The sequence below is a fragment of the Eschscholzia californica genome, unplaced genomic scaffold (assembly GCF_041429995.1).
Source record: "Eschscholzia californica isolate CP2 unplaced genomic scaffold, dmEscCali1.0.p SCAF_3, whole genome shotgun sequence".
Classification (NCBI taxonomy): domain Eukaryota; kingdom Viridiplantae; phylum Streptophyta; class Magnoliopsida; order Ranunculales; family Papaveraceae; genus Eschscholzia; species Eschscholzia californica.
The window spans coordinates 56,784,725-56,811,404 of NW_028238420.1; the positions used below are offsets into that span (position 1 = coordinate 56,784,725).

The 26,680-nt window shown below is 36.3% G+C and overlaps 2 protein-coding genes and 1 pseudogene across 2 annotated transcripts; all 3 read left to right on the top strand.

Annotated features, from left to right (window-relative positions):
- Positions 1-1,982: 1,982 nt before the first annotated feature.
- On the top strand, positions 1,983-3,067 carry LOC147552233 (putative dynamin-related protein 4A pseudogene; annotated as a pseudogene).
- A 15,028-nt stretch (positions 3,068-18,095) lies between these two features.
- Positions 18,096-21,660, top strand: LOC147552234 (Rho GTPase-activating protein). The gene is made up of 5 exons (XM_086671297.1): positions 18,096-18,632; positions 19,531-20,248; positions 20,335-20,578; positions 21,257-21,319; positions 21,485-21,660. Exons 1-5 carry the CDS (start codon positions 18,263-18,265, stop codon positions 21,548-21,550), a joined length of 1,461 nt encoding a protein of 486 aa, XP_086527423.1. The 5' UTR covers positions 18,096-18,262; the 3' UTR covers positions 21,551-21,660.
- Positions 21,661-24,650: 2,990 nt separating this feature from the next.
- LOC147552235 (uncharacterized) lies at positions 24,651-25,946 on the top strand. The gene has a single exon (XM_086668623.1). The coding sequence runs from the start codon at positions 24,651-24,653 to the stop codon at positions 25,944-25,946; it is 1,296 nt and encodes a 431-aa protein (XP_086524749.1).
- The last annotated feature ends 734 nt before the right edge of the window (positions 25,947-26,680 follow it).

Below are 26,680 nucleotides of genomic sequence, written 5' to 3' on the forward strand. Positions count from 1 at the left end.
AATGAGTTGTGTTCGGCCTCTTGCGTTTTCAGTTGAGATCATCAACAAATTGTTAAGTTTGTGGTCATCCAACTTAAAATCAATTGGAAATGAATTGAGAGGATCTAGGCATTATATTTTTTGTTGCTAGACATCTTTTTTTTTCATGTGGAACTGTTCTCACACGAACTGAAGAAGAGAGAATGAAGAAGAAAGAAAACCCAAAAATGTTATTTTCCTTCCACAAATGACTCATTGATGAACTAACCGTCAAGGGGAACGAAGTTATTAACAAACACCAAGATCTGGGTTATTCATCTTGAATGGCGGATGGACTTTTCTCTCAAAACCTTTTCCAAAGGAGAAAACCGACATCTTGGTATAAATCTCAAACTCTTGTTCACCTCATTTGTTGAGCTATCAAGTCATTGAGTGATTCACCCCTTTGAGAAAAATACCTCCAAAGGACAAATTTTCTCAACATTGAAGTGAATAAGATTATCTTCAAGGGTAACCTTCAAAAAATCTCCATATTGACATCTTCTCCATATATTTCTTCAAACTGATATAGGGCTTCACTCCAAACGCAAGGAAAAAAAAATAATGTTTAGGTCAAAATAATATATTTTAATGGCTGAAAAACCACTAGAATATCATTATTGTCGTTTCGGTCAAATTAAGGGCTCGTAATTTATAAGCTTGGCCTCACTGGGGGTCAGGAAACAAGACTCAATCTTGAAAATTAAAGCAAAGAAAGCCCATCGCATGAAAATACGATATTATCCCTATAACTGAAAACACCGGTCCCTAGTACAATCTCCGTCCAAATCAACATGAAAAATATTTTTTAAAATTTCTAAACAAATTTTAGTTTGCTTTTAATAATTTTGTAAACTTCCAAACAAATTTGATTTTACTCAAAAATTAATTTTTAAAATTGTATTGTATATTGTCTTTTGCATTTGACGCACATTAACTAACACTAACTTTTAGCTAAAACATTTCAACTTGCCTAGTGAAGTTGCTTTCCGCATTTTCTATTTTATTTTCGACAAAATATTTAAACTATTGCGTTTTTTATTTGTCTTTTAAAAAAATTAAAATGTTATACATATTATCCTTCGTATTTGACAAACCATATGCATTATTCTATTATATATTTTTGTTCTGAATTCATGACTTAAAGAAATTAATTTAATAAAAATAGTTTAATTACGTTTCTAGATTTTAAACTTAACCATTATCACACGTCCGCATATATCTAACATGAAACAAATCTCAACAAGGTAAAGAGATTCCTTCCTGTAACCCAGTTCACACCAAAATTGTAAGATTCCATCCCAAACCTCTTTCGCACTATAAATAAGTCCATATCATTATCATCAGCCGATTATAATGTAGGGGTAATTTCTAAAAAGGTCAAAATAATATTGAAAATGAGTAGAAAAACACAAAACATTTGAAAATTATTATTCAGGTCAAAAAGTGTGCAAATACTAAAATACCCCTTTTTGTCATTTTGTGTAACTAAATTCTTTTATTTTTCTTTAAATTTTAAATCGATATAACTTTTGTTTGAGATGTCGGATTTCTATAAAAATTATATATTTAAAAATGATTTTTCATTAGCTTTCTAACAAGATCCACTTTCAATACTTTTTTTTCAAAAAAAAAACACCCAGAAAAAAACGGCGTTTTTTTTCTTTACGCTTTTCTGCAAACGTGTTTGCAACAATCTGATATGCAAACGTGTTTGCAACAATCTGATATGCAAACGTGTTTGCAACAATCTGATATGCAAACGTGTTTGCAACAATCTGTTCTGCAAACGTGTTTGCAACAATCTAATCTGCAAACACGTGTTTGCATAATGTAAACTGCAAACTGTGTTTGCAAAATGTAAACTGCAAACTGTGTTTGCAAAATGTAGAGTAAGTACACTTTTTTGACAGACTAAACGTTTTCTCATTATAATTCAATACTAACTATCCTTTAATAAAATCAAGTTCCAATTTCATTATTAAATGCATGAACACTCTTCTTCCATCTCCAACTTCCCCAACCCACTATAAATATCAGCTGATTATACCCACCATTGCTACCAAATTACCCATCCAACTCCTCCTAGCTCCATCTCTAGCTCTCTAGCTCTGTTTCTCTCTTTTAGACTCTCAATGGCTTCCCTTCAAGATAGAACTTCCAAGTTCAAAATAAGTAGCCCAGAAAGCACCCTGAATAGCAAAAAAGTAACTCTTTCTCGTCCACTTCATGATGCTTCTCAAAGAGGTGACAAAACTCAGCATATTATAACTCCTCACAACAATGACATTGACAACGACTACAAGTTTACGAGCACAAAAGTTGTAGCAAAAGAAACTCGACAAAATTCTATTCCACCTCTTATATCTAACTACAACGATCGTGTTCGTCCTCTTCTTGACGTTGTTGATAAGCTTCGTCACCTACAAGTTATGAGTGGAGGAATTCAACTACCTACCATTCTTGTAGTTGGCGATCAATCCTCGGGGAACTCGAGTGTTCTCGAGTCATTAGCTGGCATTAGTCTCCCTCGTGGTCAAGGAATATGTACTCGTGTACCGCTCATTATGCGCCTACAAAATCACTCATTTCCTGAACCAAAAAATCAGTTGGAGTATCATGGAAAGGTTGCGCCTACTGATGAAGCTAATATTTCTGAAGCTATTTGTTCTGCAACCGAAGAGATTACGGGAAATGGTAAGTGTATATTGGACACTCCTCTTACACTTGTTGTTAACAAAAATGGTGTTCCCGATTTAACCATGGTTGATTTGCCTGGTATTACTCGAACTCCTGTTTATGGTCAGCCAGAAGACATATATGAACAAGTTAGTAACATTATCATGAAGTATATTAGCCCAAAAGAAAGCATAATTCTCAATGTGTTAATTGCTACTGTTTCTCTACCTGTGAGTCAATTAGGATGTCTCGGAAAGTTTATAAAACTGGTGAGAGAACTTTGACTGTGGTTACTAAAGTCGATAAATCACCTGAAGGGTTACTTGAAAAAGTGACAGCTGATGAATGTGTAGCACAACAAGAAATATGAAACATGCATAATTAACATCCCTTTGCTTTGTCAAAAAGATTAAACGAGCAGAATTAACATCCCCTTGCTTTGAATAACAAGAAATCACAATAGTCCATGAAACTTTAGTTGTAAGAGGCATTTCATCAAACACATAACTTGCATTTAACCTACTACAACAAGAACTACACATTAAAATGAATGTGTTCCTTACATTAACATCACAAAGAAAACCTAATTTGACTACTACTGAATACATCATCTAAATCTAACATAATACTATTGAAAATCAAATCGAAGCAAGAGTCGTTGTTCGCAAAGATGGTGATGGTTGTCCATGTGTATTCAACATTCCAAACCATTGACTTAGTTAAAGAGCTCCATACAGAAATAAACCAAAATTTAGTCCCTAGATGGTTAGGGCTAGTTTCCATCACCGATCACTTTCCACACTAGTAATTTCTCAAAAGCCACCACCACAATCAAGTTTTTTAGAGATCTGGGAGACGCACATGGATGCCTACTTGATGTAACTTTTCAAACCCCTACCACCATAACCAGCCACAATCACTAGACTTTCCCACTAATTTCAAATAAACCCTAATTCTCTGTATAAAACGAAACGAAAAGAAGAAGAAATCCTAGAACATTACCTCAGAAGCACGAACTACGACGGAATTAACTTCTTTTCAGCTCCAAATCGTCTGCCATGGAGGGAACTTAGGGTTTGTACTTCGTCCACTGCTATAGTTGTAGAGAGAGAGTATAAAACCATACAAGGGTAATATTGGTATATATTTAAAATATGTTTTAATTTTTGACCTGATTAATAATATTCTATATTATTTTAAACCTAATCAGCTATTAGCCTTAATGTTATGATAACTAATACTTAATATTAAAAGGTGGGGGTTTTTATAGTTAATTTCAAAAGTTTTTGTACCCAAACAATCATTTTCCCTATAATGTACTATATGGTATATGGTACCCATGTGTCACACTCAAAGTAGATATACGTTGTTTAAAATGTGTCAAATATATTTAAAAACTATTACTATAATGTTTGGTATATCTAGTTTTGTTCTAGATATGGAAATAAGAAAGTCAAAGACAACCATTTACAGGGACGGATCTACATGCAGGCCAAAGGGGGCCATGGCCCCCCCATTGACTTGCCGTAATTTGTTTTAGAAATGCTGATTGCTCTTTGGTTTTTCGTATAAATAAAGTTCGAATCATATTCATAACATACATGTAGCGTGGGTGAGATGGTAGAGGTTCGAGTTTCAGACGTGAGACACCTCGGTTCGAGCACTGGTAGACTTAGATTTTTCACTTTTTTTTTTGTTCGGCCCCCCTTGACTACTACTCCTAGTTCCGTCCCTGACCATTTATAACATGAGTAAATACTACATTTCATGTACAAAACATGAGTAACATAATGTCTCTACATATCGACATTATTGTTAACAAAGCGGTGTATAGTATGGCTTAAAATTTATGATCTTGAGTAATAAAAAGCCCACCCATTTCTATGTATCTAGAGTATAACAGTAACATCTCCCACCTATTTTATTTAATCAAGAACTATATATTTTAAAACATCAAGATCAACATGCTATAAAAATTAAGACGGAGATGGTGCAGTAGTGAAATATTCAAAATAATTCGGATATAAATGATGCTTTTACGGAACTCAAATCAACTAGATTAATCCTTAAAATGAAGCATGACATCTTTTGTTTGTACACTTGAAAAACATAGCAACCGGTGCTCTCAAAATTGAAACTAGGTGAAGAAAACAAACAATAAAAAAAATATGCATTGGATGCGACTTGAACACATGAGCACCCATCTCCCGGACTAATCACCTCACTATTTGAGCTTCAATAATTAGTTAAATTATGACTCAGCATAAAATACGTACTCCTTTCTATGGTAGGCCAAATCTAAAACATACAGGTATTTTCTGTTAGGCTACGCTTATATGTAGATCTACATTTGTACAAAATAATAATACTCCATATCATGTGTATGTAACCTATGAGAAAAACAATGATGTGGAAATTTCACTCTTATACGTCGTAATTTTTTGCTTACCGACGAATAAAATAAAACATTAGTATTTGATTATAATGCCGACGACAAATAGATTAAATAATTAGGTGACTTATGTATGCTACAATACATTTGTTTAACAGACAGAGTCAGAAAGTAGATTTAGTCGGTTATCAATTAGTCAATTGCTTGGCCATGGGTCACTCAAAACACCCAATATTGAACTTATTAAATTTGTTAATAGGACCAAAAAAACACATACTCCAAACAATCTAACTGTAGAAAAAATGTAATAGGTCAACCATATCATGCCCAATCAGATGACATCTTATCTGACTTGGCAATCAAAGATGAGTTCCTTTGACAACTAATTTCCATCTCTCTCTTTAATTTCTAGACATCAGCAACTTCTAACCTCCTTCCTCTCCAGTCCCTACGTAAGCTTATTAAGTTATAAAAACCCCAAGCCTCTTCATTTCTAAATTCTTGATTTCTCAATCAAAACCAAAGAATTTAGAAGAGGGAAAAAAAAATTAGAAGAGAGAAGGAAAAACTAATTATCAAAATGGGTAACTGTTGCAGACATGAATCATCCAAGATATGGGTACAAGAAGATGAATGGGAAACACCACAATCCAAGAAATTTAGCAGAAAAAATGTGAAATGCAACAAAGAATCGGAGAAATCATTGAAGAAAATGGATGGGAATTATGAAGAAGAAAGTAGTAGTTTAATTGATCGAGTAAAAATTAGGATTAGTAAGAAACAATTGGAGGAAATATTAGGGAAAATTGAAGGAGATGGACTTTCCCTTGAACAAGTTATTACTCAGTTGATGAACGGTGAGGATGATCAATACAAAGTTCATGAACAACATCAACGGTCATGGACGCCAGTTTTACAGAGTATTCCTGAGGTGAACTGAGTCGATCTTGACCGTCCCTTTTCATTAATTATATTTATTTTATTTCATGATTATTTTATTAGGAGTGTGAAAATTGGGATCAGATGGATTATTTTATATGTAGAGTAGAAAGGGAGATATATGTGGTTTTTTTTTGTAAATAGAAAATCAGATTATCTTTTTTGATGATTGAGTTATTAGTTTATTGTTTTCCATTTTTCCCATAGTTTTGTTAGTTACAATTAATTCATCATCATGACAAGTTAATTCTCTAATTAATCAAGTCTTAATGTGAAAAAAAATGAAATTTCTTGTGCTTAAATTATTTACCACTGTCAACATCTCTTCTAAATCCAATAACCGTTTGAAAGCACTGCATAACCGTTTTCTTCCTAGAGAGAGAAAGAGTTTCGAGATCCAGCTTTTCCGGCGAAGGGTTTCCCTTCGCCGGATCTCCCTCTTTTATGCTTCCTTTATAGTTTTCTTCCTCCCTTTCTCTCCTTAATCGTTTGATTCGTTCTGGCTATGGTGGTGTTTGAGCGGGATCAAACTCTTAACTTTGTTTAGTTTGCTTCAAGATGTTGATTTACCCATTTCCTTCTTTAATCACGACTTGGATGAAGATTCAATGATCATACTCTCATTTTGAATCTGGTTTAAGTTTCAACGTTTTTCATCTCCTGTTGCTTCAATTTCTTCAATCAATTCTTCTTCTTCTTCGCCGAAGCCGATGTCAAATCCCATCACATCGTCTTCATCCATGTTTTGATTGAGGGGTTCTAATAATTCTATTTCATGGTGAAATAGGTGTTTGTTTGATGTCTTTTTATCATTTTATCATCATTGAATTTGCTCTAATACAATATGAAATGGAACCAACAACAATTACAGAGAGATAAATAGATAATTAAACAGAAGATAAAGAAGGAACAAAAAGCTCTATCTAGGGTTTCCTTTTTTCAGAGGAAGCAAGTTTCTATCTATCTCCATCAAATCAATGAAGACAGTGGTTTATCAATCGGCTTTAGAAGGAAATTGAAATGGCCGTCTTTTACTTATAGCAACATGAGACTAGGAAAGATGGTGAAAGCCGATTATACTGGAATTTTGAGGAGTAACTTTTCCGGCTATAAGTCTCCGGCACTTTTTTCGGTCAAATTTGGGTTCAGGTATGTTTCTGATCAGGGTTTAGAAATAAAAGGCTAAGGATTTATCCGGTGAATTTGAGTATCGTGGAAGGGTAAGAGGAGAAAGAAGCGAATTTGGGAGAATTTGGTTATGTCGTCTCATCGAAGTGAAGTCAGATACCATAGAAGTTAGATCGGAAAGATCGATCCAGTTAGGGATGTGCAGCCAAAGGAGAAGAGAGAATTACTTGTTTTATTTTTACTTAGTTTTTTTAGTTCTTTTCCAGTTTTTTGTCAGACCTTTAGGGTCTCCTTTCACGATCTATAGGATCTTCTTGTCGACCTTTAGGGTCTTTTTATTCTCGATCTTTAGGATCATTGTGTCTGTGTCTTGTCCAATTTATTTCCCTTCATGAGGCACTTTGCATTTAAAGGTATGTAATTCTCATGAAGTTTTCAGAGGAGAGAAATAAAAATTATCATCCATGTATCATTGTGACTTTGTCACTTATTAATGGAATATGTTTTCCCTTGGCTCAAAAAAAAAAAAAACATCTCTTCTAAATTATTTCATTTTGTATTATAAATTTATCGCTACTTGATCTAACAACTGAAGGATATGATGCCTAAAGTCTGAAGGAATGGTATCCTTCCGAAGGAGTGTCCTTCGACCAAGGATGCAATGCGTGCAATTTGACTATTAGGATCTTAATGAGCTTATTCGGAAGATCATTAGTCCGGTCCAATTAGGGGTCGTAATGCTTAGCTAGAAGCCAACTACGATCGTCGAATCAAGAGTTGATTCGCGGCTAACATAGACCGGATCCTACAAGGGTTACACAACAGAGTAAGGATTTGAACGGAGAGAATTGACTAGATGGATAATGGCAAATAAGTGGATTGGATCCGTTATTGGTAAGTCCTGAAAGATTTGGAGAAGTCCGAAGAGATAAACATGTCCGGGCCCAAAAGGGAGGCCTGGAATGGCTTTAGGAAGGCCGGCCATGTGATGGCCGGCCCAGGCAATAGGGCCGGCCATGTGATGGCCGGCCCAGGCAATAGGGCCGGCCATGTGATGGCCGGCTAGGCCCTAAGTGGGCCGGCCAAGGAAGCCCATAAAGGGCTATGTTGCCGGCCACTTAAAGAGACCCAATGGAGGGTAGTTTGGGTGTTGCCTAATAATTAGGTTTATGGAATCCTAGTTTGAGTCTAATACCTCTTCTAGGGATTTCTATATATACCTAATTATACAACCTAAAGGAAGAGGAGAAATTCTCAAGAGTCTGAGGGTTAACTGAAAGAGTTTCAGAATATACATCTCAGAGAGAGAGAGAGAAAAGGAGTTTTCTCAAGTATCTAGTCAAGAAGAAGGAGTTCTTCATCTCAACCTTCAAGAAGGTCCTAGCTGACTGAAAGGAGGGAGTTCAAGTCGTTATTCGGTGTCTCAAGTAGAGGAGCTACACTTGGAGCTCTTATCTTCCGAATACTGATCGGAATTTAGTTCGTGGGAAAGCGATTAAGAGGTAATCATCTTTCCAATCTAGTTCATTGGTATGTTCATGTATAGATCCTGGAAATAGTGTTAAACATATGATGTTTGAGATTCCGCTACCAACACTAGTCAATTAGGTGTATGAGATACACTAGGTTATTCCCCTACAACAACATAGGTCAATAAGAGGATAAACCAAGCTACCAACTTAAGAACTCTATGGTTGCGTTGTTTTTTGGGTCGAGTCTTGGGGTCAGGCATGTTTGGCTTGCGGGCTGACTAACGGACCAATCCAGTACATGTTTTTTTTTGTTGAACTTAAAAATTAACTTTTAAAACCATCTTTTTTTTTCCAGATTTTTAAAGTTTTTATTTATTGTTATTGTTTTTAATGGAGAAGAATATTAAACTAATGACAACTACACACTTAATGGTTTGTAGTAACTTTTTACTACAAACTACTATATGGTAAAATAAAATTTTGAAACAAATTAATCTTTCATTAGATTTGAATATTACATTACAAAATAGTTGGATTAACCTGGTTGACAGGCACTCAATCTTTCAATCATATTCAATTAACAATACATTAGAAAAAAAATACAAAAAAGGAGTAATAACATAACTAACCCATCGTCTTCAACAACAATATTTATATCCCAACTAGATATAGGAAATCTTAGGTTGTTCACTGAGAGGTCTGTATTTAGGGTGCACCCTTCGGAATCTGTCTAATCTTAGATGGTTGTTGAAAATTTAGTCGATCGACGATCTTTGTTAGAGAAGATGACGAGGCGGCAAGAGACGAAGTGCAGGAGAGAGGGAGATATGAGGTGCTTTAATGTTCTTGTAGTTTTTGAGAATTAACTCCATTTTGGCGCACACAGATACTTGCGAAAAATTTAAAATTTTTGTGGCCCTTGGGTGCCAAATCGAATTGTTAAATACTTATGGGTTAAAACGACGAGCTTGCCACACAGGAGTCAAAACAAAATTAATCCCATTTTTCATAATAATAATATTTATCATCTTATTGTATGAATAACATAATTTTACTTATATTTCAAACATATGTTATTGGACTTTCATGAACATTGAGATATTTGTGGACATGATGGACAATCGGTGGATATTTATTATTATTTTATTAATACAGTAATTTCATTAAAAAATATTCACAAATGTCTTTCATATTTTGAAAGACAGTCTCTCTGAAAAAACTCCACAGAGTTAGACAAAATATTCACTACTGTCCATGAAGCTAGAATATCAAGAACTGTCTGTGACTATGTGTCTTAAATGAATAACAGAGACATTGGAGGACATCTAAAATGTCTCAAATGAATAGGACTGACATTGGAAGACGATATTTGAAATACCACAAACGAATAACACAAAAACATCAAGACATTTGAGATGTCGGAAATGAGTAATATGGACATTTGGAAACATTTCAAATATGTCTAACCAATAACACAGACATTGTTAGACATTGTCATATCCACCAATTGCTCTTTAAGGTGGTGTTTGTTTTTTATTTTTTTCAGATCTGAAATCTGAATTGAGATTCAATTCAGATTTCAGATGTTTGTTTTTTAATATAAGGAAATCTGAAAAGCAATCTGAATTGGATCATGTTCTGAATTGGCTGAAAAATTGCCCAGACATTTCAGACTTCAAAACAAGTCTGAATTAGGGGCCAACTGCTGAAAAGTGTCAAATGACACTTCTACCCATGTAATTTGAAAACATCTTTTCTAATATTAAAAAATATTAAAATTATTCACCACCACCACCACCACCACCCTTAAAGGGCGCCACCACCAGAGCACAAAACACCACCGAACCACCACCACCGCCGCTGCCACCACCACCGCCAAACCTAAAAACCACCAAACCTAAAAACCACCAAACACAAAAATCACCAAACCTAAAACCAGAAAATAGTCCACCACCATTAAAGGACCTCAACCAGAAAACTACCAAACCACAAAATCACCAACAAACCACCATTGCAAAATCACCCCCAGGTCTAAAAACCACCAATCTTAAAAACTACAAAACAGACAACTACCATTAAAAATCACCACTAGAAAACTACCAAACACAAAAGCACCACCAAACAACCACCACAACCACCGAACCCTCAAAGCTCCACCACCTTAGACCACACCACCAACAAAAACAAGAATTAAACCGCCGCCACAACACACCAGAAAATTAGAGCACCACCATACACCCGTCGCTTTCACCACAGCAAGAACATCTCGGCTCTCACCACATCACAAATCTAATCTGTGAAATGTTAGGACTTGGGTTTGAAGTAGGGTTATGGTGAAGTAGTAGAGTTTTGGGATGTTTAGCCGTTTGGAAAAGAAGGCACAAATGTTAGGGTTTGGGGATGAAGTAGGGTTTTATGGGTGAAGTAGCATACATTCGTTTGAGAAAGAAGGCAGGAGAGAGAAACTCAAAAAGAAAAAGGGATGGATAGGTTTTTTTTCTTCTTATTAATATAAATGGGGGTATAAATGTAAATTTGTTAATTTAGATGTAGTGATTCAGATTTAAAAAACAAACATCTTACTTTTCAAATAATTCAGCCAATTCAGATTCAGCTAATTCAGTTCAGCCAATTCAGATTCAGATAATTCAGATTCAGACACAAATAAAAAAACAAACACAACCTAAGTGTCGTGGAAATTAAGGTGGTATTTGAGTATAGTACAGTCTCCTCCTACTAACCAACAAAAATGTGATATAATTAAAGAATGATATCTTGTTCTTGGTTGAAAAAAATTCTATAGTTATCATCTAGTAATGGCAACACAAGAAAGAATGCTAGACCAAAATGAATAAGGTTAACTCAGCAGTCAGGTTGGCTGCTTTCAGCCATTAGCTAGTCTTTCATCTTTGAATGACTTCTTTTCTAAGTATAGATTTGAGTTTTGACTCATCCGCAACTGCTAAGATATATTAAAACAAGTTTGTAAGTAGACGAGTTTTCGTTTGTGTCACTAAGATTTTATCTATCGTACTCATTAGAATTATTTTTCTAGTCTTTTTCAATGTTTGACTGTTTGTACAGAACAAGTGAATCTTTGCGTGCTTATAATTTCAGTTTAGAGGTGGGTGTAGTGAGTATAATCCAGATAAACAAAAAAAAATCATTACCTACTACCTTAATTTCATGGTGGATTGTTCTCTCCTTGCATATCAACTAATATAATATACTAGTAATTAATCTAAAATTAACACGTGATAGGTCAAATATTTCACGTCTTCTGATAAAAAAAGAAATGTCTTAAAAGCTGCAAGAATGGTCAAAACTACGACGGTTGATGGTAGGCAAATATTTCTCAAGACATTAACGTTTATTCAACTATATTTCGTATGCATGGATTGAACAGTCTCCACTTGAGTGCTGAGGTCTCATGAGTCAAAAAGTAAAAGGTCTACAAAATCGTATAGTCAAACCCTTAACATTGGTTTTTACGAATGGATTTGTTAGGACACTGCTGTGGGTCATTCAAATTAATTTACGGTAAATAAAAACTCGTTCAATCAAAATTAACTTAGGAGAGATTTCACCGTTGAGTCACATAGGATTCAAGGACCGGTACTAGTAGCATCTTACCGACAACTTTAGTTAGGATTTTGGTGTAATATAGGATTCCAAAAGATGATGAAGATATATGTCATGAAAGTGGAGGAGAGAGATAGAGAGCTAAAGAGTGCGATCTAGGCAAGGTGCAAGATTCCGACTTACGGTGGGAAAGAAAGTTGTGTGTGTGAATGAGTTTTTTTTTTTTTTGAAATATCCTTTCATTGAAAACAAACTGTTCCATACAAATACAAGGATTGAAACAGAATGAAAGTTAAACGGAAAGGGGCTATGAATTAACATTAGCCAAAATTAAGGACTTAAAATAGAATGCGCTAAGTCATGCGCAGCTGTGTTGCACTCCCGACCCACGTGTTGGATTGTAGCATGGCCTGCCTGTAGCCGTCCATTTGTGCGATCAATTTCATCAGATAATCTCCAAGGTATATCTTGAGAGCCGTCGGATAGGAAAGCCAATAGGGTTTTCGAGTTTGTTTCTATTATAAGAGGGACTGCCTCCATCTCTTCAGCCAGATCCAAACCTAATCCCACCGCCATTAGCTCGCTATGAAGAGCTGATTTAGGGTTAAATTCCATCGTTTTAGTTCCTAATATCATTCCTTCGTGATTTCTAGCGATGGCAGCTGCTGAAGCTTTCAAGGAAGTATAAGTGCCATCAACATTTATTTTTATAACTCCCTGTTCTGGGGGAATCCATTCTGCAACCTGGCGAGAATTACCATTATGAGAAGAGGAGGGGGAAGAAGGCACATACCTGAGGTCGCCATTCATCTTCTTGATGATGAGGTGGTAATTGATTGGGCGATTCTGAAAGATTAACTCGTTTCTTGCCTTCCACCAATGCCAAATAAGATAAGTATAATCATACCAATAGTCTATTGAGCAATAATTTGTGTTGAGTAGGTTTTTCATTGTAGATATAGGGTTACTGTTTATCTGATCGGTGAAGATCGGATTCATGTGATTAAGAATAGATTGAAACCCAGGACAGTCCCCAAAGAGGTGTATGACTGTCTCATTTTCTAGTCCACAAATTTTGCATGTGCTAGTTACTGTGGTAATGATCTTTCCAATATTGTCTAAAACCGAGATCCCATTATGAATGACCTTCCAGACAAATAATTGAATTTTAGGTAACATATTCGTTTTACTCCAAAATTTCTTCCAAGGGAAGTCAGAGATGTCTGGTCGAAGGGGAGGATGTCTAGTGATAGTAGTATAAAATGATTTTGTTGAGAACTTACCTGTTTCTGTTTTGCACCATATTAATTTGTCCTCTCTATCTGTTGTTGGAATTGCAATATTTAGAATGGCTGCTACTGTTTCATCATCAAAGTGTTGGTGTAGTATAGATATATTCCAACTCTTTGTATTTTGATTGATTAAATGCGATACCAGAGTAACTTGAGGAGGTAATTCAAACACTGGAATAGGAGTATGATTTGGGATTGCCTCTATCCAAGGATCAGAGATAATATTAATTTTGCTGCCATCTCCCAATTTCCAAATAATATTTTCGAAAATAATATCTTTGATACTCATAATCGATTTCCACAGGGGGGTTGATGATTTTGATGATGGTGTATAGTATCTTAAATGCATTTCTGGAGTGTATTTGCCGATTAGGATTTTTGCCCAAATTGAATTTGGTGATTGTAGTAATCTCCATAACAGTTTAGCTAATAAAGACAAATTGACCTCCTCCAGAGTACGGAGCCCTAGACCTCCTTCCTGTTTTGGTCTAGCTATAATATCCCAGGCAATGAAATGTAACTTTCTCTCTTCTGTTGAATGCCCCCACCAAAAGCAACGCTCTAATTTCTCAAGGGTATGAATAATTTGCTTAGGTATTTGTTGTAGACTGAATGGATAAGTAGTGTATGAGTGAAGAACCGATTTAATAAGAACTGTTCTTCCTGCCTGTGTTGTCATTTTTGTCTTCCACCCTGCCAACGCACTTTGAAATTTGTCAACTAACCAATTGTAACTGTTGATACGATTTCCTGGTTTCAGGATCAAGGCTCCCAAGTATTTTGAGTCATCAAGCATAACTGGTGCTCGTAAGATATTTGCAAAAGATGATTTGATTTCATTTGAGACACTTGGGCCGAAGTATAATGCTGATTTGTCAAAGTTCACCTTTTGACCTGAGAAATTTTCATAGCCGGACATGATTTGAGAAATAGCCGCCAGATTTGCTTCAGTTGAATTCCCAAAGAAGATGAGGTCATCAGCAAATAACAGATGGGTGATGCTAGGGCAGTAATTATTAATCTTATAACCTGTATATAATCCTTGTACTTTAAAGTGATTAATGAGAAAGGATAAAGACTGAGACACTAGGATAAAGAGGTAGGGTGATAGAGGGCACCCTTGCCTCAGGCCACGAGAAGAGCTAAAATTACCAAAAAGTCCACCATTAATTTGGACACTAAATTGGGCAGTAGTCACACAATAATTGATAAGGCTGAGGATGTTTCCCTGAATCCCCATGGCTTTTAGGACATTTTCTAGGAATGTCCAGTTTACTCTATCGTAAGCCTTGGCCATGTCCATTTTGAGGGCATAGCCGCCCTTTTTGGATTTAGAGTTTTTCATAGTGTGCATAAGTTCTTGGGTCACTATTATGTTGTCCAATATTTGTCTACCTGGGACAAACGCGTTTTGGTTCCAACCGATGCAATTATCCAAAAGAGGGCTAATCCTGTTTGCTATGAGTTTAGTGATGAATTTGTAAGTCGAGTTACATAAAGCAATAGGACGAAAGTCAGAGGCAATAGTAGGAGACCTGACCTTAGGAATAAGGGCAAGGGTAGTATTATTGATCAAGTGGTCAAAAGTACCCGAACCGAAAGCAGATTGAATTGTACTTACTAGTTCTTCACCTATGAGATCCCAGTTATGCTGAAAAAATTGGCAAGACATTCCATCCGGACCCGGGCTTTTAGCTGGGTCCATTTTCATCACTACCTGTCTGATTTCGTCCTCTGTGGGAATTCTATTGAGTTCTTGTAATTCAACATCTGAGATTGCTTGGTATGCCTGAAGTATCTCGGCCGGTGGAGATGAAGTTTCTTCCACCGTAAACAAATTCTGAAAATGAGCAATTAAAGCACTAGAAATTTCTTCCTCATCCTGTGTCATAACTCCTGATGATAATTTCAGTTGGGAGTTCTATTTTTTGATTTTCTTTGGGACATTGAGACGTGGTAAGCTCTCGTATTTCTGTCCCCATTCTTGACCCATTTCGATCTCGATCGTTGTTCCAATTGGGTTCTGTGCAATTCTTCTAGGTGTATAATCTGCTCCTGCAAACTAGATTCAACATGTAAAAGATCATCAGTTGGGGTTAGGGATTGAATGTCAGATAATCTTTTTTTGAGACATTTAAGTCTCTTATTAATAAGACCAAAAGCCCCTTTGCTCCAGACTCGTAGGTGGTCTCTCACAGTTGAAATTTTATCATGAAAAGTACCGTGGGCAGAATTCCAAACTTGTGACACAACATCTTTGTAATCTTTATGCTTTGACCAAAAAATTTCATACCTCGAGATAGTATCCAGAATTTTTGGTCGAGACTCCGTCCTAAGTAAGATAGGCGAGTGGTCACTATTATAACGAGGGAGATTAAAAAGTCCAGCAGTAGGGAACTCTAGGAGCCACTCTGGATTACAAAGGGCTCGATCCAAACGTTCTTTAGTCAACAGATTAAACGATCTGCCATTGGTCCAAGTGTAACCTGGTCCATTGTAACCCAGGTCCATTAGTCTGGCCTGTCTCATAAAGGATTGAAACCTTCTAATATAAGGAGAATTGTCACTACCCCCCCATTTGTCTGTGGTAGAACTAATAGCATTAAGATCACCAATACAACGTGTGGGTCTCGAATTAGCATTGATATTAGTAAGAATGGAGTTCCAGAAAGAGTCCCTATCCCGAATTACAGGGGGACCGTAAATACAAAATAAATCCCAAACCGGACTAGAAGAGTCCGAAGTAATAGTAAGGTGAATAACATTGCTAGTGGAATAATTAATAGAAAGATTAATGTCCGAAGACCAATACAACAGGAGACCACCACTCCTACCTTGGGAGGGAACAAGGTGGTACTTATTAAGTCCTAAGTAAGCAAAATTAGGAATAGAGGAAATACAATTAAAATGAGTTTCAGAGAGGAAAACAATTTTAGGTTTAATAGAAAGCAGGAATCCTTTAAGTGTAGCCTTTGTCGGGTCATTCCTGAGCCCCCGACAATTCCAGGCAAAACAATTCATTTATCAATCGACATTAAGGATGCCGAACCCCTATCTCCATATTTTTCACGATTGTTAACTTTGTTTTGTCGTTTGAACGTGCGTCTAATACGATCTTCAATTTCCTCTGAGTGAGCAAAAGTAGTATTATTCAAAGACAGTATATTTCCTTCTATGTTTACCGAATCAACATGATGAGTTGCTTCTGAGGAGAGATCCCCTAGAGGAGTAGGATACCCTGTCAATATCGGATTCCTGTGAACAGTAAATTTAACTCGTTTAGCATTAGAAACATTAGGAGAAATAGGATTAAAACTTTCGGAGACAGAAGCAACAGAAGGGTAGATTTTGTTAGGGGATATATCCGTATGTGGTGCTCCTGCCGAATTTGTCAATGTATCAACGGTTGCCGGGGAGAAAGAATTTAATTCTCTTCCTGTTCCTCGGTTAACAAACGGCACCTTGAAAGTTTCATGGTATTTTGGTTCCATTCTTTTTAATACTGCTTGCCTTTGATCATCAGATATTTCTAGATGTAGAAGATCCGCCAATTTGAGGATATTCGGGCAAAACTTAATCGTGTGACCTAGCATATCACAGTAAACACAGAAGCGTGGGAGTCGTTCGAATCGAATTTCAACCGAGATAAGTTTGTAATTAGTGAGTTTATAGTTAATTCTCAAAGGAAGAGGTTTAGTGATATCAATTTCTACTCTAACCCGTCCATAAACACTCCACTTGAACGCATCCTCCGGTGTGGTTTCAACAAATCTACCTAGTTTTCCGGCCAAAGTGTTTATAGTGTTACTGTTGAGGTATCTTGTTGGGATACCATGTAGTTGAATCCAAAACCAAGCCTGATCAAATCTATGTTCTGATGGGGGAATATCTGGTTCACATGGTTTAAGAATGATGAGGTCTTCCATAATTACCCATGGGGAGGATTCGATTGCCAATTCTAGTTCGGAGGCAGTGATAAACCTAATCATAAACAGATTATCAGAGATTTCTGAAATTGTAAATCTGTTTGGACCGTGCAAGACTCTAGACATTCTCAACATGGCCTGTCCTATCTCCACCTTTTTAGAACTCGAAAACTTAATAATGCCATTACGATTAATGTTGTGAATAGTAGTGATGGGAATTTCTTCTTCTACAGTGGGGATAATAGGATCATCCGTAGTGAGAGCATCGAATTGTTGAATGAACAGGGATTGTGAAGTATCCATAGTGAAAGAGAGATTGACGAAAAGAAGGGGGAGAAATAAGATGAAATGAGACTGATTCTCACAGATTAAGCCTCCTTAAAGAGGAAGAAAACTGACGAAGAGATGTAATGTTTAGCCGGTAACCGAAGGTAACCGCTAAAAACCGACTAAATTATAACTGTCTCCACCGCGGATATGGTGGTGCCAGAGAACAAATGAGTTTTATGTTTGCTTAGTAATTTGGCATTGCCCGTGTATAATTTTGTGTATCGATAACATCTTTTGTGGTGTGTATAAAATTTCCTACATAGACAAACTACTTGGGCCTGGGCCTATCATCATTACCTCGAAACCCGTAACCATCTCGTAGTGCGGGTAGATTCATACCGAAAAAAGAATTCTCCAGGGCTTCGACGGTTTTCCCCTCTCAGTTGAATTTTTTCAACCTCAAAATTTTGCCGCGAAAGAACAAAAAAAATTCCCTCCAGAGGGAAAAAATCAACCTCTTAATTCTCTCTCTAAACTCTTCTGTCTCTCTCTCTCTCTACCCTAATGGCGGATTTCGAAGCTCCTTCCTTCTCTCTAGGTCTAGATCAAGATTTTGTAGCTCCTTCATTCTCTCTAGGTCTAGACCTAGATCTTGAATCAGATGATCCTGGAGGACAAGAACCTGGTTTTAATCCACCTCCAGAACCACCAACCGGTTTGGGCTCTCAATCTTTCGAAGAAAATGAAACCGTTCAAGAACAAACCCTAAATCCTGGTATAGAAGTTGAAGATTCACCTCCTATTCTCAGGCGGTTAAGACGAGGAGGACGTTCTTCTCAGTTTTCTACCGTTGAAAAACGTGATTCCGTGTTTATTTCCGCAACTGTTGATGATGATATCGAAGATTTCTCTTCTGACGAGGAATCACGTAGAGGTAAATTTCCCTATTTCTTGTTTTTAAATCATTTCCTCTTTTATTTATCATATTTAAACAAAAGAGAAATCATGGAATCCCCTTATATCAATAGAGATTTCTAGAACTATAGTTTCTTAGAAATGTGTTGAAGAAATTTGAGATTTTGTAATGTGGAAAATCTTCTCCAAACTTGTATTGGGTGGTATATTTTTTCTCGCATTTCGTGGTTTCCCTGTGTTTGCTCTCTATCACCATCATATATACTTTTTATCAATCTTCGTGAAAGAAACTCTGCGGTTAATCAGTGAAACATAACCAGAGAGAAACAAACAGTTGCTCTCCACGAAAAAATTTGAAACTATGCGAATAGTCCCACATGGGAGAAGGGCTATCTAGCAACCAAGAATATAATGTCTAGGTCCTCTCTACTCATTGCCAATTGGTTTTGAGTTGGATGAACACAAATTTAACACGATAACAGATCTAGGACCACACCTGATAGACTTAAAAGCCACATGTGCTCCACGTCACCTGAAAAAGAAACAAAACGTGCTCGGCTCAAATAACGCCACACGTGAGGGGGCGTGTGAGAATAGCCACTTGGGCGAAAGGCGATATAGCAACCCATTGCCAATTGGTTATGAGTTGGATGACCACAAATTTAACATAAACAATTACATCATATCACTCAATGCACTCTGGGGATTAGCCACGATGCACTTCATTTGCGACCTTATGAAGGAAAAGATATCATATAGACTAGAAAGTCCTCTATTTGCATCAAATGGGTAATTGCTAGAAAGGAAGATATTCAATATGAAGAGTTTGATGCAAATAGTTCATTTTTTACATTGTCTAAACTCTAAATTTTAGATGTAATGACTTGTTCCTATTTTCTGTTTTTGGTTAATGGCAGAGATGCATTCATCAGTAGAAAACCATTCTGCACCGAGCAGTTCAAAGGTTGTATTGCCTCGTTGTCGTGTCCTACCAAAGCAGTGGACCAGTAAGACTAAAGCCCAGAAAGATACCCCCAACTCAAATTCTTCAGCTTTTACAAGTTTGGAGGCAAGCGAGAAGAAATTGATGTTTCCGAAGTTAACCATCAGTCCTCTGAGAAGATTCCAGTTGGTTGATTCCGACTCAGACGAGCCTTCTGCTAGTGATGCTCATAATAGAGAGGCCACGGCAGCGGATTCATCTAATAAAAAGAGACAGCTAAATCCTAGTCCATCTTTGACAGGAAATCAACAGAAGAAAGCCAATATTTCGTCAAATATATTTCAAAGTGAGGATTTATGGAAATATTTTACTCCAAAGACAAGCACCAATATCCCAACACCTGCTTTGGATGAATTCTGTGATGAATATTTTGTATCTGTCAAAAATAATAATGTAGGACCAAGTAAGGAAGAACATGTACGCTTGGGTCGTTCCGGAGCTTGTTTTCCAAACAAGAACATTAGTGAAAGCATTGAAAAAGATGGACGGCCTCATGCTTTCCGATATTTTTATCATGATGACCCAAGGATCCGAAGATTAGTCCGAGAACGACTACCTAATTTTTCCCCTCTTGGTATGAAGGGGGATCAGTTTGACATGCGGAGTGATGCAGCAGAATCTGTTAACTATAAGTAAGTTCTTATAACTTTTACTGTACAAAAATTACTTACATCTGTTAAGATTTTCAGGATGTATTTGTTTTGTTGGATTGTCTCAGGACTCAGTTTGGCCACAGAGGAACTCCTAGTCAAACTTTTAAGGAGGGGAACAAAAACCTGAAGAAGAATCCTACGCGTGGGAGGAAGAATTTGAAAAACACCAATGCTAAAGATACATTAGAAGTCCCCACGAACTGGGTTAACCCCAAGAGATGCAATAACATCCCAAAAAATGCTGGGAAACAAAGGGTTCAGGCCAATACATCAGCTGGTCGCTGGTATACAAACCCAGATGGAAGAAAGGTAAATCGAAAAAGTTATTGTGGTGAAGAAAATTTACAACTTTTAGTTAAGAATCAAAGGTTTCTCTGCGTTACTTCAATTCTGAGATATATTGCATTTAAGACGTAAATTTGAGCATCCTGCTTCTAGGTATATTAGCCTTTGGAAAGCCTCCATGTTACTTAAATTCTGTTATATGAATGGAGGGTTTCCAAAAGGCTAACATACCTAGAAGCAGGATACTCAAATTTACGTCTTAAATGCAATATAATTCAACAAACATTTAGGTTTTTTTCTATATGCCATCCTCGGAAAACATGTCTATATGCACACATAATTCAACAAACAGAAGACTACATAGGTGCACAACATCTTACAGCCAAGCCAAGTAATGTCTATTCACACATAATTCAAGTTCTTGTACTTATGAAAGCAATGTTATATATGCCATCTTCGAAAAACATGTCATCCTCTAGTCTATCTACTTTCTTAATACTAACTCTATAGTCCGTACAGAAGTTTCATTAGGATATTCCAAAAACATAACATGAATTGCCAATCAAACCTTTTGCTCCTATGTCTCTCGTTTTGTTTGCTTCGTGGTCACTTTTAGTTGAAAGCAATGTTGTTTATGCTTTACTTGCCCTCTTTCTAGGCTTTGAATGGTTTCCTTGTTCATGCTCTGTTAATCTTCTTCAGGTTTATAAAACAAAAAATGGACAAGAAATGGCAGGTCGAAATGCTTATAGGCAGTTCAAGAAGGTAAGTCTGGATAGAGTATATGGTTACCGTTTCGTGTATCTCCACATACTTCCACTATTCTTGAATCTATACGATCTTCATTTTCCTTTTTTGTTCTTCGAAACACAAAAAATTTGCACTTTTTATCTGATGAAGTGACCTTACACGCTTAATATTTGCTAACAGGATAGTGGAGCGGCTTCAAAGAAGACCAAAAAGAGAGCCCCTCCAAAGAAAAAATCGAAGAGCTGAAGGACTAAACTGGGATGTGTGTCATATGTTAGTCATTTCGCATTTTACGCATTGTAATTGTTACAATAAACTTGTGTTCAGCTCATATATGTAATTTTTTAGTTGCTCGATATTTCTATCTTTTCCCAATTACTCCATCAGTTCCAAAAAGAATGACCTATTTTGAAAACCCAACTTTTTAAGGGAACATCAAGAAAGGAAAGAAGTTGATATTTGTACTTGCAACAGTTAGGTAGGATACAGCCGTAAGTTATTGTGCACCACCTATGTAGGGATCAACAAACAGAAGATTATTCATTTAGCTTATTTTAACCAAATGTCATGTTGTAGCTTTTAAAGATATTAAAGTGCTTTTATTATTATGACACACCTAACAACTAAAATAGCTTGATCTAAAGCACTTTTACTTGAGTTCTGCCAAAAAATCTATTGAAATAAGCTATCAGTGTATCCAGACGAGGCTTAACTCTTCTTGTTCAGTGCTTTTCTCAGGCAACAGAAGCTACAAAAACGACTGAATGAATGGGAGAACAAGGGGGGAAACATTAAAAAAAGAAAAACAAAAATTGGTTCATTTTTGTTTTTTTTTTTTGTTAAGAGGAATTGGTTCATGATTCTGACGTGGCAATGAATTATTTACGGATTTGTACTGTAAAACACCTATTTTTATTTCTTCTTGTCAATTATAGAAATTGATAATCAAATCTGTAAAACATTTCTACTTGTGATATGTGAACTTAGTAGTCAACAGTTTGTAGCCCAAGTGGTTCCAAGGTGTTGATATAAACTCCATAAAGCCCTGGAGGTCCCAGGTTTGAATCCGAGAGAGGTGGAATCTTTGGTTATTATTAGGGTATAAATAATGTTGTTGGGCTTCAAGGCATTGTCTTGTTGGGCTATAGGCTCGGTCTTGTTAGTGTTTGAGTGGGCAGTTATCGAGCTTATCACAGATCGTAGTCGTCTTTCAAAAAAAAAAAAAAAATGTGAACCTAGTAAAGAAATAAAACAATTTTTTTTGTGATTTGTGTTACTTGTTTGTCCTTGCACTAAATCAATTTTAAGCAAAATTCGAACTTATAAGCCAATATCTAGTGCAGGTATTGGGGATCTTGTGTTCAATAATTAAAGTCATATTGGAACCTCAGCTTTGACTAAAGACACCCCTTACTAAGGGCACCATGCCCAAATTGGGCTACACAATACGCTGGCGTTTTGCGACATTATGCATGACATTTGCAACAGTGGGAAAGAAATATGAGACAGTACACAATAGGCAAGCATTTTGCGACATTATGAATGGTGTCTCAACCTCAGATGAGGGAGAGATTCTTCTTTCTTTTTCTAGACTCACAAAGAAACGAAATATTTCTCTCTCAATGGTAGTTAGATTTATGACAGATCGAAAAGATGAGATCTTACGATCAGGAGACTAAGATATTCGAAGATCTACAAAGATGATTTGAGATATGTCGATATACAAATAGTAATTGATAATTACAAGATATCTTAAATATATGAAATAAGACAAACTTATTTATATATCTTCAAATAATTGGATCTTCGGATCTTGCTTCTCAATTCATCATATATCTTGATACTCAACAATTGCTGCAATATCGGAAGGGAGAAAAATATCTCTGTTCTGTCTTCACTATATTGGAAGCCCAAGTCAATGTTTCCTACATATATGTATATACTAACAAAAGTGTTATAAGTACATGGAGTTTTTACTTAAGGGTGCTTCTAAAGGCACCAAGTCAAAAGGCTGTTAGCAGGCGGTCTCTATTAGCATCATGCCCAACAACTAATTTCTCTGTTAGCACCGGCCTCATCTGTAAGCACCCGACCTCATCTAACCTAACCCTAACCTCCATCTAAATCTCACAATTTGAAAATCAATTTGAAGCTCAAAACCAGATATCAAATTTTACTCTCAGTCAATCATTTCACTCTCTAAGTGTTAGAATCAACAATCATTTGATGAAGACGGACGGTGGTGAAAGATGAATTTTAATTTACCTTAAAAATCTATCGGGCGGACTGGACCAGTCCGAGACCTAAGAGGACCAAACAGATAAGCTGATCCGGAACCTAAGAGCATCAAACAGATCAGTTGATCCAGGATCTAAGAGGACCATACGGATCAGCTGATCGGGACCTAAGAGGACCAAACAGATCAGCTGATCCGGGACTTAAGAATATCGATGATAGTGGACCTTTACTTCTTTTAAAAAGATGATATAACACAGTTGAAAGATGAATATCTCACTCGGATTGATGGTTCTGTTTATTTGAGTGGTCGCTGGTAGGTGTCGATATGGTTGTCGGAGAATGTCGGTAGTAGTGCAACCTAGGATTTTGTTTCGGAAGAAAAATGAATTTTGTTTTGGAAGAAGAAGATAAAAGAAGAAAACTGAGTCAACGAAATGGTCGTCCGCTAACAGCTTTTTGGCCAGGTGCCTTTAGAGCCACCCTTTACTTGATCTTTGACATGTATGATGCCTCATTCGTGTAAAAGAACAGTCCAGATCGTAGTCAAATTTTAATTTTTTTGTCTTTTAGTAGAAATGAGTCAGCATGTCAAAGACTAAATAAAACTTATATTGTTATATATATTGGCTGCCCAGAGATTTATGGTCTATTTTGATGCCACATAAGTTTCCTTAAGAATTAAGGAAGAAGTTAACATGAGGTGTGAAGTTAACATGAGGTGTACCTCAATGGTGATATTTGGCTGAGTAATGAACATGGATAGCATGAGGTGCCCAAAGCAAAATACCTTACCCTCTAAATGCTCCACATCCACTACCAACGTGGATGCTCTTTTGTGATTGGGACTTTTACTATAAATACCTTCATTGTTCCATTAGTTAGTGAGTGAGAAGAAAATATAAATATATGAGATAAATATAAGTTTTCTTTACCAAGTCTTTGTTATTCTTTATTATCTACTCTCTTTTTACTTATTGACAAATAGCAAACTTGTTACACGTTATCAGCACGAGGCTCTAACCAAGTGGGGAAATAATTCCAGTTATAGACGAAGGGTTGTCTTGAAGACCGTTTGAAAATCAAAGTAAGTTGTGTTATTACTTTTCAAATGTCGAATCTAACTAATATAAATTTTGCAGTTCTTGACCTAACAGGAAGTAACTATCTGAATTGGGCTCCTGATGTTGAATCTCATTTAGAAGAAAGGAATATAAAGAAAACCATAGCAGAGGGAAATAATGAAACTTCTCAGAATCGTGCGGCTGCACTGAATTTTATCCGACACCATCTATGTGAAGATCTAAAGTCGGAATATTTAAATATGAGAGACCCTTTATTGTTATGGACCGGTTTAAAGAAACGTTTTGACCATTTAAAAAGAGTTATCCTTCCTAAGGCTTTAAATGATTGGTTGCATCTGAGACTGCAGGATTATAAAACTGTTTCTGAGTATAGTTCTGTTTTATTTAAAATAACGACAAAATTGGCACATTGTGGTTTTCCTGTTAGTGAAGAACAAATGCTGGAGAAAACATTTTCTACTTTTCATGTATCTAACATGAACCTGCAAGAACAATACAGAAATATGAATTTTAAATATCATTCTGATTTAATCTCTTGTCTACTTGTTGCGGAACAAAATAGAGAAGTTATTATGAAAAACCAAGAGGCTCGTCCAACAGGTTATTCAGAAGTATCTGAAACCTATGTGACATCTTATGGACGAGGTGGTCGTGGCAACGATCACAACAAAAATAATAGAGGTGGTGGTTACCACTCTAGAGGACGTGGTCGTGGCAACGATCACCAATTAGATACCAGAGATGGTGGCTACCACTCTGGAGGACGCGGTCATGGGAACAGTCAAAGTTGGAATAACAGAGATGGTGGCTACCACTCTGGTGGACGTGGTCGTGGTTACGGTCGTGGTCGTCGAGGACGTTATAATAACTCGAGTACTAGACATCATCCATTTAGTCGACAAGACAAAGGAAAAAGGGAGTTAAATGAACCATCTGAAATGCAAACTAAATCATGTTATAGATGTGGCATGACAGGTCATTGGCAAAGGACCTGTAAAACTTCAAAACATCTGGTAGACCTTTATCAAGCGTCGTTAAAGAAATCAACGACGAATACAGAAATGAACCAGATGGAGATAGGTGGTTCCTCCTATAACACTGGATTAGATGTGTCTGATTTTCTAGTTGATGAAGTGGAAATTCATCATACTGAATCACAAACCGAATTATTTCCTGTTGATTACGGCGGTAATCTGGAGATTCTAAAAGATTGTGTCCCAGCAGCCGAAAGAGATATATACGATGGTAGCTTTGATCATCTACCTCCCGCTGAATTTGACAAACTACTTGATGAAGAGTTTGACAAAATTTTCCCAGAATAGTGTTATATTTGTATATATTACTTTGTTTCTTAAATAATTAATGTAATATATTGTCATGTTCATATAATACAAATATGTTATAATCTTATGTCTTATTTTTGTGTACAAAAGGTATGGATTACAAAAAGACAATATCAAAGGATGATGAGGATATATGTGTAGTTGATAGCGGAACTACAAACTCTATCTTTCGAAACAATAAATATTTTGAAACCTTAAAGTTACACAAGGCTAATGCGATAACAATCGCTGGTTCATCTAGTCTCATTGAAGGCTCTGGTAAAGCAACTATAATATTACCGCATGGTACGAAAATAACCATTGATGACGCATTGTTTTCAACCAAGTCTTTGAAAAATTTATTAAGCTTTAAAGACATTCGTCGAAATGGTTACCACATTGAGACTAGAGATGAAAATAATGAAGAATATTTATATATTACTTCAAATACTTCTGGCGAGAAGCATGATTTAGAGAGACTGTCGACTCTTTCTTCTGGACTGTATCTTGTAAGGATAAAAACGATTGAATCATATATTGTCGTAAACCAGAAGCTTTACGACCCTAGTGTGGTGACACTTTGGCATGATCGTTTGGGACATCCTGGATCTACCATGATGAGTAGAATAATCCAAAATTCTCAAGGACACCCATTACAGAACCAGAAGTTTCTGATAACTAAGGATTTTAATTGTAAATCCTGCTCTCTTGGTAAATTCATTGTAAAACCATCT